Source organism: Anser brachyrhynchus, assembly GCF_964034855.1.
Source record: "Anser brachyrhynchus genome assembly, chromosome: 24".
In the NCBI taxonomy this organism is placed as follows: domain Eukaryota; kingdom Metazoa; phylum Chordata; class Aves; order Anseriformes; family Anatidae; genus Anser; species Anser brachyrhynchus.
In genome coordinates this window covers 7,222,230-7,234,468 of record NC_137717.1, presented here as the reverse complement: position 1 = coordinate 7,234,468, position 12,239 = coordinate 7,222,230, and the positions used below count along the sequence as shown (strand labels likewise).

The 12,239-nt window shown below is 43.8% G+C and overlaps 1 protein-coding gene across 7 annotated transcripts in view; it reads left to right on the top strand.

The window, feature by feature from the left end:
* EYA3 (EYA transcriptional coactivator and phosphatase 3) overlaps window positions 1-12,239 on the top strand; it is a 67,508-nt gene that overhangs the window by 48,102 nt on the left and 7,167 nt on the right. For 6 of the 7 annotated variants that reach the window (XM_080566748.1, XM_080566749.1, XM_080566745.1 and 3 more), the window contains 6 exons: window positions 1,331-1,514; window positions 6,299-6,438; window positions 8,522-8,605; window positions 9,135-9,224; window positions 10,980-11,038; window positions 11,969-12,129. In XM_080566748.1, coding sequence (XP_080422874.1) covers window positions 1,331-1,514; window positions 6,299-6,438; window positions 8,522-8,605; window positions 9,135-9,224; window positions 10,980-11,038; window positions 11,969-12,129 — 718 coding nt within the window. The remainder of the gene's footprint in view (window positions 1-1,330; window positions 1,515-6,298; window positions 6,439-8,521; window positions 8,606-9,134; window positions 9,225-10,979; window positions 11,039-11,968; window positions 12,130-12,239) is intronic. The other variant, XM_080566751.1, reaches the window with a different exon arrangement.

Genomic DNA, 12,239 nt, shown 5'->3' with positions numbered 1-12,239 from the left:
CCATGTTGCTCTTCCCTTTGGCCTTCACAGCAAACTTATTTGAGCTGTCCGTAGCTCTGTCCTTATCTGCTGATTGTGCGGTGAATCTTAAACAGAGCACTGAGATCTCTTCACGAGACACTGGAGAAGAAACAATAGAACTATTATTAGAACCAAACTACAGGGAGGATTATAGTTGGACATCTTTTGAATACCTTTGATCTCCCTCAGCAAGAAGGGAATGTATGTTGTATGCCATCAAAAAAGTTGAGTGAGATATACGTTCTGATAGTTAGAATAAAACAAAATCAAAAAGCCTTGAGGCTAATACAGAGCCCTTCTCCCTTACACTATGACCTACTGTGGGTAATAGATAGCACTGCTTTCTCCCTGCAGGCAGCAGTTAACTGCCAGTCTGAATATTCAGATATTACAAAGGAACCCTTCAACATCACAGCTTCGCAGAAGGAGAATATAGGAGCTGTGGGAAATCCAAGGGTTAAAGCAGATTCCTTGTATATTACACCGCTGCTTTTTAAGGTTCTTTCGTTAGCATAAACTTGCTTAGAATTTTAAGGAGAAAAGCTTTCCTGGATAGTAGTGCAGACTGAGGTGCCTGATGTATGTTCACAAATCCAAGAAGCTCCCTGAGTGAACTGGGAGCGTGCAGTGTGCCAGAAGAACGTGACATGGCACTTAGAGGGTGGCTATTTTCTTTACTATCAGTAGCAGAAATGAAAATCCTCAAGTATAGCTTGAGTTCAGGAGCCCTCTGATTTCAGTGATCAACTTCAGAATGAGTAAATTGTCTTCAGAAATAGATACCTTTCATCACAGTGTGCAATTTAATAGCCTTCTGAAGGCAGGTCATGAGTAAAGGCACTTTATCCTTTAGCTCTTGTGGCTGGGATTGTATTCTGAGCCAATGCCAGGGCCGTTCTCTACCGCTGTCAGTACATCTGGTGTCAAAGTAAAACGCAAGACAAAGACACAAATTCCAGAAGACAGAGAATGGACTGATGCCTTGGCATCAACTCGATGCTCCCTTGTTACTGTCACATCATTCATATAAATTCATTTTTGAAGAAACTAGAGGCAGAAGAAAGGCCCTGTGGTTTCTGGCCTTCTGTGGGCAGAACTTACCTGCTGTGGAGGCCATTGGGAAGTCATCTCTTTCAATCCTTTTTTGGGGATTTCCTGCATGTGTGGAAGGAAATAGCAAAAAGTCAAAGTCAGACTTGCTCTTGCTGACATTTTTCTTTGACAGGCATATTCTAGTGTAAAAGTCACCATGATATAGAATGTTTTCTGAAAGGAGTGTCCTATCATAACCGATCCTTCCCTCTAATAGGAATATCCTACGTACACAATCCTTGGCCAGAGTCAGTACCAGACGTGTTACCCAAGTTCTGGCTTTGGGGCCATAACACCAGCAGACAGCAGCGCGGAGAGTACTGCGTTAGCAACAACTACGTATCCGACTGAAAAACCAAACGCCATGGTGCCTACACGGACGGTGCAGAGACACTCCTCTGGTAATGGTTGCATCTGTAACAGGGCGGCATCTGTAACAGGGTGGCTAATACCTTTGATAAACAATACAGCGTGCAGACATGGAGAAAACGTTATTTCAAAATGTGTAATTGCAGCACATTTGTGTGCTGCGCAATCCTGGACAGGATGCTTGCTTCCATCATCACGCTCTGTCTCACTGATGTGCAGACTATGTGGTGGGCCAGGCAGACTTACGTATTGGAAATCTTATACTGCTGTGGTTCGGGAGACACACACCATATACTCTAAGTGCTGTAGAGAGAGGGAATTCCAGGGGTGACTGGAAGGGGAGTTGACAGCAGCTCTCTGGGGTATGTTGCCTCTTGTCACGTGTCAGGGCTAGGTGTCCACATGGGCTCCAGGGCATCTATGTGATACCCAGCCTTGATAGCTCCTAGCTCGTTCCTTCCTGCAGCCAGTCATGACACAGCTGCCAATCCCAGGTAAGGAGACCCTTTGGAACTTCTCATGCGTTTTCAAGAGCTGTAGTTTGGCCACAACCTCTCAATGAGTTGGTCTCTGATGTGCCCAGGAGTGCATCCTTTACTTTCCTCTCTTCTGTCTGCTTCATCATGTAAACCGTTGAAAGCTGCTGTGCTTTGTACGTGAACAGATCTGCATAGTATTAAGTTACCTGACACTTGTCGGGGCAGATTTTAGCTGTTAATAGAAGAAATGTAGAAGGGCTGACTTTTCTAGAGAACTGACTTTTCTAGAGAAGTCACATCTTTGGCTGACCTTCTCCACTAATGCTATATAAAGTACCAGCTTGTAGAGGCATTGATTGACTAAGATTTTTCTCAACAAAAATACAGTTTTCTAAATTTAACAACGATAAAAGCAAAGACTTAGTGCTTCCTCCAGCATCTTACACAAGGTGTTATGAGATCCTGTTTGTGTTGTAGAGCACTTATCAAGTGAAATCTGATGTCTGTTGTAGATTGATAGGTAAGAAAAATAAAAAAGATTCACTTTATTTTTGTTAGTGTGCTGTGTCTGGCTGGGATGAAGCTAACTGCCAAAGCAGTGTTGATAGCACACTTTTGGCTGGGAGGGGACACAGCAGGGACAACTGATCCAAAGTAGCCAAACATATCACAGTATCACAGATTTCTAGGTTGGAAGAGACCTCAAGATCATCGAGTCCAACCTCCGACCTAACACTAAGTACTCCACTAAACCATATCGCTAAGCTCTACATCTAAACGTCTTTTAAAGACCTCCAGGGATGGTGACTCCACCACCTCCCTGGGCAGCCCGTTCCAATGCTTAATAACCCTTTCGGTAAAGAAGTACTTCCTAACATCCAACCTAAAACTCCCCTGTCGCAACTTTAGCCCGTTCCCCCTCGTCCTGTCACCAGGCACGTGGGAGAATAGACCAACCCCCACCTCTCTACAGCCTCCTTTCAGGTAACTGTAGAGAGCGATGAGGTCGCCCCTGAGCCTCCTCTTCTCCAGGCTGAACAAGCCCAGCTCCCTCAGCCGCTCCTCGTAAGACTTGTTCTCCAGACCCCTCAGCAGCTTCGTTGCCCTTCTCTGGACTCGCTCGAGCACGTCCATGTCCTTCCTGTAGCGAGGGGCCCAAAACTGAACACAGTACTCGAGGTGCGGCCTCACCAGAGCCGAGTACAGGGGCACAATCACCTCCCTAGACCTGCTGGCCACACTGCTTCTTATACAGGCCAGGATGCTGTTGGCCTTCTTGGCCACCTGGGCACACTGCTGGCTCATATTCAGCCGACTATCAGCCAATACTCCCAGGTCCTTCTCTGCCAGGCAGCTTTCCAGCCACTCACCTCCCAGCCTGTAGCTCTGCCTGGGGTTGTTGCGCCCCAGGTGCAGGACCCGGCACTTGGCCTTGTTGAACTTCATACAGTTGACCTCAGCCCATCGCTCCAGCCTATCCAATATATATACATATATATATGGTATATATACCATATAACGACATGCTCTGCAATAAAAACTGACACAGAGGAAGAAGGTGGCAGGGCGTTTTGGCTTCCAAGGCAGCTGTTGCTTGGAGACTGGCTGGGTATCAGCCCGTTGTGGGATGTGGTGGGCCTTTGCAGCACCTGGTTTTGATTTTTTTTTTTTTTTTCCTCCTTTCTTGTTACAAGACAAAGACTTGTTTTTGTCTCAACCCACAAGTTTTTTCACTTTTGCTCTACCTGTTTTCTCCCCTGGCCCACTGGAGGGAAGAATGAACAAGCAGCTGGGTGGGTACCTATCTGATAACCAGCATCAGTCCACCACTGCTGTTTAAACCCTCTCCACAGCCTTTGGTGCTTGCTGGAAGTTTTAAGTTCTGTTTTAAGGTGTTTTAAAGAAGAGTGACTACAATTAGGTCTTCATAATGGTCTTTTTTTTTTTCCTTTCTGCTTGTGATTTTCCATAGATCTTTTCGTCCTGTAAATGATTGTGTCACAGGCTCTTAGAAACAGAACTTGCTACGTCTTAGCTCACCTACTCCCCGCATGCCTTGGGCATGAGTACACAGAGTGCACTGTGGGTCCTTGGTTCCTTAGATGCCCAAGGGAATGGAACAGGGATCCAATAGTTGGATTCTTTTGCTTTAAATATTGCCTTTTTCTAAGCTTATCTCAGGGCCTTTATTTTCTTAATTCCTTGTAACTTCTACAGTGTTTTCTGGGGTCTCAGTCCATCTAGTGCCTTGCTGAGTGGCTGCCCTGTGAACATGGCCTCTGAGCTATTTTTGAGGCTTGTCTCTGATAGCTGGATTTCACCAGAGCATTCTCTCCTGGAGGCCTATCCCCACTAACTTGACCTGCATTCCAGATATCTACCATTGTTTTGGCAAAACCCATCTACTAGGCAAATGCCAGATTTTGAGTGTATTCAGTCCTCTTCGCACAGAGAAGGAGAACTCTGCATGCAACATTGTGTTTTGGGAAAGCTGCTTCTGAACTGCTGTCCAGTTCCGAACAAGTTGCCTAGTTTAACCCGTAGTAATAATTAACACTTTGACCTCACTACACCTGTATTCCTAGCTCTTACATGTCAAGAATTGGTGTCTTTCTAAATGCTTTTTTTTGTTTGCTTGTTTGTTTTTTCCCCTCAAAGAGAGAATACAGATAGCAGTACTGGATGACTTTGCTGATAATGCTGTGAGCTCTGGCTGGGCAGAATTCCTGGCCAGTCCACTGGGTCCTACTGACTGGGTTTTCCCTTCCTGGGTAGTAGAACTTGGAAACAATTCCTTCTCCGTGGGTTCCAGAAAGAGCGATCATACACTCCTGTAGCTCCAAAAGGGCTTGAGTCCTTTGTTAGGACAGGAGGTGTTGTCCATACCTTTCCTGTCAACCCATCTTCACCTTGTGGGATACCACGGTGAGGTGATGACGAAAAGCACACTGATGTTGTAAATCAAGGAGCATAGTGCTTCGAGTGCTTTGCCTTTTTCAAGAAGCAGTTGTCCTCTAGTTGGAGCAAACAGCAGGAGATCTACACACCTGAATCTGTTTTTACTTGATTCTGAAAGCTCCGTGCAATTGTCCTGTTACTTCAAGCCACCAGTCAGAGAATGGCCCAGTTGTTAACGTTCTCAGTGACATTTTCGTAGTTCAGGAGTACTCTTGAGTTCACCATTCTATGTGAATTTTCATAGGAATTGGTCGATGTTCATTAATTGCTTCATGCTCAAGACCCAGACTGAATTCAAAAGCTTTCAAGTTGGCTTGGCTCCAGAGTCAAAAACTGGTCCAGGTCATCCATCTGGTAACCCTGAATGAGGACGTGGATGACCCTATGCCTTTCTGCATTCCTGATAGAGTTCTGGTCCTATTTCTGAATAAGTCAGGCAGATACCTGGGATGTTAAATCTTCTGTGCGAAATGTTAATAGAGGTTTCAGAGGGTGTCTCCCATTGTCATAGTACTCTGCAAAGCAAAACATTTATTTACTGGGTGATGGTGCTTTACCCTTTCCCCGTGAAAGGAGCTCTTACGGTTGGCGAATTGGCTCTTTAATGTATCCCTTTTCAGTCATGGCCATGCTGCTTGGCCAAGCCTTTGTCTTGAGGGCCAACTACATCGCTGTTTTTTTTTTGTTTGTTTGTTTTCTTGTTTTGTTTTGTTTTTTGGGGGGGAATGGTTGGGCAATGTAGCTGTAGTCTACGTATGTCTCATGTACAGTCAGCATGCTGTGGATTTGTGTACGATGAACATACTCCAGATAACTCCATACACTGGCTATTGCTTAACTGTTACTCTAAAGATATTTTGCAGTGGAACAGGAGGGAGTAGTGTATGCTGAAAACAGCATGTCTCATATAGGGTTGCTCAACACAAAAAAATCATTTCACTAGCCCAGGAAATCTAGGATGGACAGGCATTACTCAATACTTTCCTTTGTACTTCCATTCCAGATTAAGAGTTTCTGACAGAAACTCTCAGGAAGCATTAAAAGAAACAATTGAAGAATAAAGCAGTGCTAGGATAGTGAGACTTTTGAGGGATTTACAGGCCTTACGTTGAAGGGTGCTATGTCTTTTACTGCAGCAGAATGCAGTAAGTAGGTCAGTCCTGACGGGTACTGAATTCAGGAGACAAAGCTGTTTTGAAATGATGGGACAAAGAAATCATGCTTTATGTTTTAACAATGGCTCGAGTACTATTGATTCAATAAAGCAAGATAATGTCTTACCTGTTGCAGGGGGAGCTTGTAGTCAAATGCTGTGAGTTTTGTGTTGGTGTTTGTTTTGAGGCATGAGGGGATGAGAGCTCTGTGATTTCATTCTGCAGGAGATGCATCCACAAGTCCATCATTGTCAAGAGCAACAGCAAGTAAAGAGTTAGATGAGCAGGCAAGAAAAAACATCCCTGGGAAGAACAGAGGGAAGAGGAAAGCAGACACCTCCTCCTCACAGGACAGTGAACTGGAGGTAAGTACTAATGTTGTTTTCTACAGGTAGCATTACAGAATGGTGTGGAGGTAAAAGTTCTCTCTTTCCTTCCTCCTGTGTACATGGAAATGAAAGGAGATAATGTAGGAAATTCCTGTGACCCTGCTCAGAGCAGGGCTCTCCCCAGCACTAGAAGAGGATGACCATAACTTTGTTGAGTCTTGAGAACCTCCAAGGTTGGAGGTCCTGCATCTATATATTAATGTCCTGGGACTACCACACCCACCTTGGGAAGCAGGTTTCCTTTCTCTATCCAGAATCTCCCAAGCTGGAATTTGCCTGTTCTTTTTTCCATTGCATTTTTCCATCTGTCACTACTGAGAATTTGTCTCCATTATCTTCACAGTTATTCTTCAAGTAGTTGTGGGCTGCTATTAGATCACTCGTAGTATCCTCTTTGCAAAGATAAACCATCATAGCTCCCTCAGCCTCAGCAGCCCTTTGCTGACTGCTCTCCAGTTTCCTCACATGCCTCTTGAACAGGGGATACAACACTGGACCCAGTATTCTGGGGTGACCTTCCCAGCGCCAGAGTGGAACACCTTCGCTCCATCAGCTGTTCACCATATTCTCCAGCATGCAGTTAATCTTATCTACAGGGAGAGTGCACTGCTGGCTCATGTTGCACCTGGTGTCCACTGTACCCTCCAGCTCTTTCCAGCCTGGACCTATTTAAGGGGTTATTCTACCCCCACATGCAGAATCTGCAGTTATTGAACTTCTTGTAGTTCCTGCTGGCCCAGTTCTCCAGTCTGTCAAAGTCCTTCTGTACTAAAACTCTATTAGTCACAACAGCCAATCCCCTTTATTTATCTTAACAAGGGTGTCTCTGATAAACACCAAGGTCATTTACCTGTTGCTATCTACATCATCAGCAGTAAATATCTACCCTATCTGGGCTCTAAATTTCATTATCACTCTAGTTTTTTGCTTTTATAACTATAAAAACAAGAGAAGCTTTTGAGAAAAAATTGATCAAACGAGTCTCACCCGGAGCGTATAGTTGCCCTGTTCCAGTATATAAACTCCACCGCACTACACTGGAAGAGTCTAATAATGTATTTAGTCTGTGAGATGAATGCTGTTGTTCATATCTGTTAAAAAGCATACTGCAACTAACCACCAAATGAACCCTAGAAGTTGTTCCTTTATTATAGCACCATACTTGAACTATCTCAACTCTACAACTCTAGCTGGGGGGAATTGTCGTTCTGCTGGAGGGTAGGAAGGCCCCGCAGAGGGACCTGGAGAGGTTGGGTCGATGGGCAGAGGCCAAGGGATGAGGTTCAACATGGCTATGTGCTGGGTCCTGCACTTTGGCCACAACGACCCCATGCAATGCTACAGGCTTGGGGCAGAGTGTCTGGAAAGCTGTGCAGAGGAAAAGGATCCGGGGGTGTTGGCCAATGCTCACCTGAACATGAGCCAGCAGTGTGCCCAGGTGGCCAAGAAGGCCAACGGCATCCTGCCTTGTATCAGGAATAGTGCAGCCAGCAGGAACAGGGAGGTGATCGTCCCCCTGTACTCAGCTCTGGTGAGGCTGCACCTCGAGTGCTGTGTTCAGCTTTGGGCCCCTCACTACAAGAAGGACATTGAGGCCCTGGAGCCTTGTCCAGAGAAGGGCTGCGAAACTGCTGAAGGGCCTGGAACACAAGGGAGTGGCTGAGTGCACTGGGGTTGTTCAGTCTGGGGAAGAGGAGGCTCAGGGGAGACCTTATTGCTCTCCACAACTACCTGAAAGGAAGGTGTGGGGAGCTGGGGGTCAGCCTCTTCTCACAAGTAACTAGTGATAGAACAAGAGGGAAGGGCCTCAAGTTGCACCAGGGGAGGTTCAGGTTGGAAATGAGGAGACATTTCTTCTCAGAAAGAGCGGTCAGGCATTGGAACGGGTTGCCCAGGGAGGTGGTGTTTAAGAAAAGGTTGAATCTGGTGCTTAAGGACATGGTTTAGCGGGTGATATTGGTAGCAGGGAGATGGTTGGACCAGATGATCTTGCAGGTCTTTTCCGACCTTAATGATTCCGTGATTCTGTGATTCTGACTTGATTTTATTCTCTACCCAGCGAGTGTTTCTCTGGGACCTGGATGAGACCATCATAATCTTCCATTCACTTCTCACAGGGTCTTACGCTCAAAAATATGGCAAGGTAATGCTGTCTTTTATGTGAAAAAAAATCATGTGTTATACAGAAGTGAATGTTAATCTCTGGAAAAGGAATAGATTTCTATTTTGTTTTAAATGTGTAGTATGATACTTCTAACTTGTTGCAAATTGGAGGGGAGAAAAGGAACACTAGATTTGGCTTTATACAAAGTTAGATTATTATACAAAGTTAGATTATTAACATCACAAACACTTCCGTTCTAACAATGTCAGACTGCTTTTATATTATTGGGAATTATTGAGGACATAGTACAAAAGAAGTATTTTTTCTCTTTCAAAATACATTGAAGATTTTAGAATATATGTGTTGCTTCTAAAAGTGCTTCAGTCCCTGCCATGAAGTACTGAAGTGTTTTTTTTAACATTTTGAGTCAATGTATTACCAGATGGAATTACATCATTCTTGATAGGCATTTGAAATTCTGTACAAAGTAACCGATGAAAGATTTGTCATAACTTACTTTTAGCCTGTAACCGTGATGAGTTTACATTTTCTCTTTTTGTTTTGTCAGGATCCAACTCTAGTGATTGGCTCTGGTCTGTCAATGGAGGAGATGATTTTTGAAGTAGCTGATACTCACCTGTTTTTCAATGACTTAGAGGTACATGGCAAATGTTTTTTAAAAAGCAAAACTCCATATTAATTAGAGTTACACTGCAGAGTTTGTGAAGGCAGATGTGCTTCACAGCAAGTCAATAATGAATAATGGTATGCCAAAACTTAAGTGGTTCTAAGCAGAGCCAAATCAAAGGGGTGTTTGTTCTCTTTTATCTGAGACAGGGGCATCCTGGACACTTCCAGTGTCATGAGCTCTCCTAGCTCTCCTATGGGTTTCTACTTGTACCTGAAAACATTAAGAGCGATGCCTACTTTGTATTATAGTTTCATTCTGGACTGGTAAGCATTTTGCTTTCGCTGATGCTATATTTGAAATAGAGACCAGAGATCTGGAGAAAAAGGTGACCTGTAGAATGTTAGTTCTTGGGGCTTTGGCTAAACAAAAAACAGTCTCAGCCAGTGAACCAGTAGGTCACACTGACTGTGTAACAACTATGAAGGATGTGCTTCCACAGACAAGCAGGCTGTACCTACGGAGGTGCTACCCTCCATTCTCACAAGCTATCTTTGCTGCTCTCCCATTCCTTTTCTTCTTGAGGGACTTCTGTTCAGCGTCCATCCTCTTTCATGCACACTATTCTTTGCCAAATTAAATACATCTGTCTGTTCTGCACTTTCCCAGAAGCTGAATATAAATCTTTGCTTGAATCATGGCAATATCCTGTGCTATGACGTTATCAGATAGCAGTGAAAAGACTAATGCAAGCTATCTGGGGAGGTGTGAAATTTTGGCATAGTCTGGAATTTAGTGGTTAGAAGCAGATTTCCTGACTTATGTCATCTTTGAAATTTGAGCACAAAAATATGGATTCATGAACCTAATTTGCAGAATTTACGGGCCTAGTTTAAATCTGAGTGTGAAGAGTGACCTGTTAAATGTAGATGCATCACTGGCGTACATGGTGGGAAAACACAAGATGTTTTTGTTAATGCAAATGGAAACTTCAATGAAGTTTACATTTATGGCAGCTATGAATTTCACAGAAGTGGTAATGACAGTTACATCTCTGCCCCAGGGAAAAAAAAAAAGGTCTGTCGTGCTGGAAGGATAGTCACTGACACGTGAACTATGTAGTCAACATCACTCACTGCTGTTGGTAGTAGTTGCAGTGGGAAATTTTTGAGGTGGGGAAATTTTGCTTGTAGTTCTAAGGTACTTGCAGTTTATCTGTGGGTTAAGTCAGCTGTACTAAGCAGCAATGCCAAAGCAATAAGGTATTGATGTTTCAATCCAAGATTTATGCTGTGGATCTCTAGTAAAAGAAAATTGACCGTTATGTTATTGTTTAAACGGAGTATCATCAGTTGACCAGATAATATGGTTTGGGGGCACTTTTGCTTTTGTTTAGCTTGTTTTTGTGAAATGGCAGAAGTGTTTCAGATGATAAGTGATGATCAGATGATCAGTTCAACTTGTTCAGCAAGTGTTGAGGTTTCTTCTTTGCAGACAAAATGTCATAAAAACATGTTTGTTTTTTTTCTGACCTTTGTGGTGCTTCAAATCCCTGTCGTGGCAAGGACTTGTAGGTGGTGCAAAGTAAAACAAAGCTAATGGAAGCACTGGAAAACAAAGCTAATGGAAGCTGTGTATAGGTTTGTGGAGGCAGTATAGCTGTGTTTGGTGGTGTTGGCAAATGTGAAGGGATCGTTCTGTATCGTGCTTCTTTTAATCTGCAAAGTTTGATATGTTTCTGGATTACAACAGTGGCTTCTGCTTTTTTTTTCCTGTTTTAAACAGGAGTGCGACCAGGTACACATAGAAGATGTGGCATCTGATGATAATGGCCAAGATTTAAGGTGACGTACTGAAGAATGCATGAAACGTACAGCTGATGCAATCTGGTTTATTTTGCAGGGCTTCAGAAAGAAACCAAACTGTAATGGGGTTAAGGAATGGAGGCCAGCATTGTGCACGGTCTGAAACTCAGCCAGTGGTGTTTGTTTGCTGTGGTTTTTGTTTTTTTTTTTTTAAGACCTACAAAAAACTTTTGGAATTATAATGGGAATTGCATTGTCGAACTGTTTAATATTACCTATATGCTCAGTGATGTGTAATGAGTGGAGAACCCGCACTCCAAACTTGATGATTTTGACTTTTTAAAGTCTCCCTACAGTTTGCACCTCCCTGTGAGCTGATTTTATACATAGTCAGACAGGGAGATAGTTATTCTGCTGCATTAGTGAGTTGAACTGGCTCATGGAAAGGTCTGAGAAGTGCCTGTCTGTCAGGGAGAAAGAAATACGGAGAAAGTGGTGAAGCAGAACCTGCTTCCTGCAGTCATGAGCTGGTAAAGCAGCTCATCTGCTTGTGGAACTGTAGCTGTGATCTAGAGAGGCAGTTGTTATGTTTGGAAAATACTACATGGGGATTTATCACTGCAGAATGAGAGAGGGTAGTGGGAAGGATGTTCTGTATTGCGGAGGAAGTGAGCGAAGAGCAAAAGTTGGTTTTGTATTGGGGGTATGCAAGAGAAGTTGAATCAACAAATTTCAGTACAGCAGTTGAGAACTGAAAGCAAGTGTAGGTGATATTAGAGCACATTGCCCAGAGTAGCTGGCCTCCACCATCGGGGTGCAGAGGTGGTTGTGCAGAGTTCTTCATGGTGCTTTTCTAGCTGCTGTCAGAGCTGAAATCTGCAACCCAGCCAGAGGGGTCACAGTGGCTCTGCTGCTGTGGCACACGTAATAGATCTGTTTGTGTTTTTTTTTTTTTTTTTTTTTTAATAGCAACTACAATTTCTCCACGGATGGCTTCAGTGGCTCAGGAAGTAATGCAAATCACAGTTCATCAGTTGGTGTCCAAGGTGGAGTGGACTGGATGAGAAAACTAGCATTCCGCTACCGCAGGGTACGAGAGATCTACGACAAATACAAAACTAATGTTGGAGGTGAGTGTTCCCATGCACCAGTATCTGGAGCACTAACCAGAGTTTGTAACGCCAGACTTGGTTCTTCTGAGCAGCTGTAGTTTTTGTACAGTAGTTTTTGCTTTCCTAAA